At 55.5% G+C, this 4,495-nt stretch overlaps 1 protein-coding gene across 1 annotated transcript in view; it reads right to left on the reverse strand.

Annotated features, from left to right (window-relative positions):
• Nucleotides 1-412: 412 nt before the first annotated feature.
• Nucleotides 413-4,495, reverse strand: part of LOC109392455 (putative gametogenetin-binding protein 1) — a 13,743-nt gene continuing 9,660 nt past the window's right edge. Inside the window, exons 3-8 of the mRNA XM_019660937.1 lie at nt 4,332-4,456; nt 3,805-3,899; nt 3,418-3,565; nt 2,349-2,488; nt 927-1,073; nt 413-648 (exon numbers count right to left, since the gene is read on the reverse strand). Coding sequence (XP_019516482.1) covers nt 598-648; nt 927-1,073; nt 2,349-2,488; nt 3,418-3,565; nt 3,805-3,899; nt 4,332-4,404 — 654 coding nt within the window. The 5' untranslated portion in view covers nt 4,405-4,456 and the 3' untranslated portion in view covers nt 413-597. The remainder of the gene's footprint in view (nt 649-926; nt 1,074-2,348; nt 2,489-3,417; nt 3,566-3,804; nt 3,900-4,331; nt 4,457-4,495) is intronic.

Here is a 4,495-nt window from a genome sequence, read left to right on the forward strand (position 1 = left end):
CGCCCCCCAGCCCAGCCCCCGAGGCAGGTCCTACGGTCTCAGGGCTGCTTTCCTGGCTTTGTCCTTGTGCTGGCTGGGCAGGAACTTCCTGCTGGAGAATTCCCGGATCCTCCCTGTGAGGCCGCAAGCCTGGCCTGGGAACTTAGGTGGGAGGGGAGTCAGGGACACTCCTACTGACAAGGGCAGGTCTTGTGGCAGCAGAGACTCCCTGGCACTCTGGCCCACGGGTCCTTCCCCACCCCCGGGTCAGGTGCAGCTAACCTGTCCTCCAGCTCAGGTGCTCCGCTGGGGCCCCTCTGGTTCTGCAGCCCCATGGGCACAGACTGGAGACTAGACTGAGACCCCAAATAAACTGAGCTTGTTCCAAGTTGAGGGTGAGGGGCAGGCTCCACAGCCAGCCAGCCAAGGAAGCTGAAGTTAAAATGGGCTTTATTAACGACATCAGGCCCAGGCAGGCCCACCTTCAGACACATGGACACAATTTTTCTCAAGACCTCCTGGCCCCAGGAGCTCCTTGGATGTTCCCTTAGAAGAGGGGGCTCCATCCCTGTGCAGGTTCCAGGGATCGGGGGCAGGGCAGGCTATCCAGCACCAGCTTCACTCTAGAGGCCAGTTTCCCATCTCATCCATGTCCTCCAGGAGCAGGTGCTGGAGGGAAGAAGTGGGTGAAGGAAGATGCCTGGGCATCTCTGGGCTTTTCCTTCCTGGCTCTGCACCCCCAGAACCTCCCGTCTACTCCCCAGAGACAAGCACCCTGAGGCTATCTTGTCTAGACCCACCCCTACCTCCCCACCACTGACCCCGGTTCACCAACCCTGAACCACCTCCCTCTCATAAAATGAAGAGACTCTTCTCCCTCCAACTTGGGGGGGTTCCTCGGAACCTGTAGGAATCAGGCACCCCAGCTAACCCCTCCCCTCCCTCACCTCTGTCCTGGATACCACACCAAAGGGGCTTTGCAGTCTTTCCTCCAGCCTAGGGTGTCGCTTCAGCTGCCTCAGCACCCTTCCCCCAGGTCCCCAGCATTCCCCAAAGAGTGGGGGGTGGCTTCCTTCTCCCTCAGCTTGGCATCCCTGAGGGAAGATAAGGAGAGAATGGGGTGGTAATGAGGACAGGATCCCTGAAACACCCACAGAGGGAAGATATTTTTGAGGCAGCTATGTCCCCATAATGAAGACTGAGCTGGGCCCCCACTTGCCACCACCCAGAAACTCCCTAGGGCCCCTCCAGTGTTGCTCAAGCTACCCCATGACTGTGACCCCTGGGACAGGGGCAGACCAGCTCAGGAGGTGGTTCTGGAGGGGAGAGGAGTAGAAGAGGGAAGGGTGAGAAACAGATCCTTTTAGGGTGAGAAGGCAGAAGCGTGGTGGGGCCCTGCCAGGGCTGACGGGCTGTGTGGCTTAGGGGGATGTGGCACAGCCTTGCTCCCCAGAGCACAGGGGGCACCCTGTGCACGGGCGTGTACGCTCAGAGCAGTAAGAAGGCCTCCCCTCAGTGCCCGGCAGGCCTGCATTCCTGATCCCTAACATCGGGGTGCCCTGTGCAGGTGATGGTCATACAACCTGCCTCTCCTCTGATCCTTCCAGCAGTCCCCTTCCACAGACAAAGGAACCAAGCCTACATTCAAAGTCACAGAACAAGTTGACACCAGAGCAGGGACTTGGACAAAAGACTCTGGCCTCCAAACCCTGTGCTCTTTCCTTTTGTAAACCACACAGATGGACAGGGGCACCCGTCCACTGAAGGAAAGAAGGAGTTAATGAATGCAAATTAACTCAGAAAGGATACGGACACATTCTTCAACAACAGGTCCATCAATGTGCACTTAGAGAAGCTGGGACAGGCCTAATGTTTAAGGCTGATGTCAAGGAGGGTGGGCAGTAGGTGGTCCTTGGTGTGACCCAGAGGGGTAACTGCCTCACATCTATGTTTGCGGGAGTAGACTTGGGTGTGAATGGGAGATAAAATTGAAAAAGAGCAACATTATGTGAGTTACAGATGAAGTGGAAAGCCTTAAAGCCACCTAGACAAATCTCCTCATTGTACAGATGTGGCAATTGAGGCCCAGAGAGGGGAAGGGACTTGCCCAAAGCCACACAGCAAATGAATGGCAAAGTTAAGCCTTAAAAATGGACATTTGGACTCCGAGTCAAGTGAGAGACAGAGAGACTGATGGAGAATTGTGTGTGCAGGGGGTCAACGCCCTATTCTCAGAAATACCATCACCAAGGGATTATGCCTTCCCTACCCAAGCGGTAGGGTGGGGGGCTGGAGCCAGGGCCAGGGCCTACGGAGATGGGAGGCCTCCAGCCCCACTTTCTTCAGTGTCTTCAGGCAGGGTGGCATACCTGACCATCCCCAATGCCCGCCTCCTCCAAGGTGCTCTCTGGTGAGATCAGCAGCTCCTGGTCCTTGTGAATGCCCATCTTCCAGAGGTGGGACTCCTGCTGTACTGCCACAAGTTTCTTTAACTCTGACTCCACAAAACCTGAGAGCCAGAGATATGGGCAAAAAAAAGGCAGGAGTGGGGTGTAGCAACCTGCTGGAGGTCAAAGAAAGAGGCGGCAGCCCCTCTCCAAACCCCCTCCCAGCCTTGTGGAGTCAGTCCCTGGTCAACCCTGCCATAGTGCTTTCTTCACCTGTTACCTGGAGCCAGCCAGACACCATCTCCCCACCGCCCTGCTTTCCCCAGGAAACTCCCTTTCCATGGGCTCCCTCCTGCAAGCATGAGTGTGAGTCTCCTCACCTCCTGGGGAGAGCATGAAAGGGGCAGACATCTGCCCCCCATCCAGCCACCAACTCAAGAGCATGGATCTGGAACCATCCAAACTGCCTCAGTTCAAGTCCCAGCTCTGCCACTGACTAGCTGTGTGATTTTGGACAAGTTACTTAACCTCTCTGTGCCTTGTTTTCTCACTGTGGAGACTATAATAGGACCTACCTCAGAGTGGTAATGTATTATTTCGAGAAAAGTGCCTAGAAGAGGATCTGGCCCATAGAAATGCCTATGTAAATGTCAACAATGATTTTATCATATTATCACCATCCCCCACTCTCTCCTTATCTGCCCTCAGGGACACCCTTTGGGACACTGTCACAACAGCATATATGTGATAGGAAAACCAGGGATGGAGGTGGCCACCAAAAGAGAATTCCAGGCTGGGAAAGCATGGCACTCGAGGAGCCACAGCCCCAGTTGCAACCCCAACCTTACTGCCTCCCAAACTTTGACAGACGAGGACCCTAGAAGAGTGAGCACGGCCTCCAGCCCAGCCGCCCACCCACTAGTTGCTCATCTTAGGTCTTCTGGTACCCCCTGGTGGTAAAAACTGGTATCCCACCCATGAGCCACTAGACAAAGTGGGACACTCTCAGCCTGGAGCGGGTTGGGAGGGGAGGTGGGGGCATCGCACTTACCCACTGTATTTGTCGACCTGAAAGTCTTATGGAGTGGCCACTGGAGGGTGGCAATGCCTGGGACACAGAGCTTGAATGAGCTGTCCTCTTCCTCCATTTCCTCTTCCTCACTTTCTTCCTCATGGAGTACGTTTTCCTTGAGAGGAAACTGAGGGTGTGCCAGGTCACTGAGCAGATGAGGGCCCCAAGCCTGCAGTCCCAGCCCCACGCCCACATAAAACAGAAAGCAGGAGGGAACAGCTCCCAAAAGGTAAGGAAAGGGGACTGCTCGCCCTTGGCCCAATACACATATCCTGGGGCCCAGCCAGATGTGGGGAGGGGCCCCACCCAGGCCTCCCTGCCCCGCTACCCCACACACAAACACTACTCCAGCTTGGCCCCACAGACCTTGGCTATGGTCGATTTCTTATGCTGTTTGTACAAAGTGAGGAGGCGGGTCCAGGGAGTTGCCCCCACCTTTGAAGAGGCCAGCCTCAGGTCTCCTGTGAAGGGGCAGTGTCACTGACAATCTAATAGCAATGGGAGGTGGCCCAGGCCCAGCGGTGCAGGGACAGCTGGAAGTTTAAACTGAGAGTGAAGTTTCCTGGTTTTCTTTAGCAAACACCTACTATGTGCCAGGCACAGTTCTAGGCACTTTATAAAGGACATCTCATTTAATCTTTGCAACTACCTCTGAGATAGGTACTACTGTATTCCCATTCTATAGATGGGAAACTGAGCAACAGAAAGGCTGAGCAATTTGCCACCATCACACAGCTTGGCACAGTGGAGTTGGGATTCAAACCCAGGGAGCCTGCCTCCAGCATTCCCTTAGACTGTGTCCTTCCAGGGTGTGTGTCCCACACCCCTGCAGAGCCCTGAAGGAAGAGGGTCTGTTTCTGGTCCCTCCCCACACCTGCAGCCACCACACTCACCATCCTCAGCATCGAGCAGACGCTCCTCCTCCTCCCCGGTAAAGGCCTCAGTGCTGACCTCCAGTGGCCCCATGGAGCTCTGCAGGCATCCTTGTTCCACCTCTAGAGCTTGCGCGAAGTGGCCCCTGATCCCAAAGCATAGTCAGGTGGGAGTGGCAGGGGGG

This window comes from Hipposideros armiger, unplaced genomic scaffold (assembly GCF_001890085.2).
Source record: "Hipposideros armiger isolate ML-2016 unplaced genomic scaffold, ASM189008v1 scaffold_331, whole genome shotgun sequence".
NCBI lineage: Eukaryota > Metazoa > Chordata > Mammalia > Chiroptera > Hipposideridae > Hipposideros > Hipposideros armiger.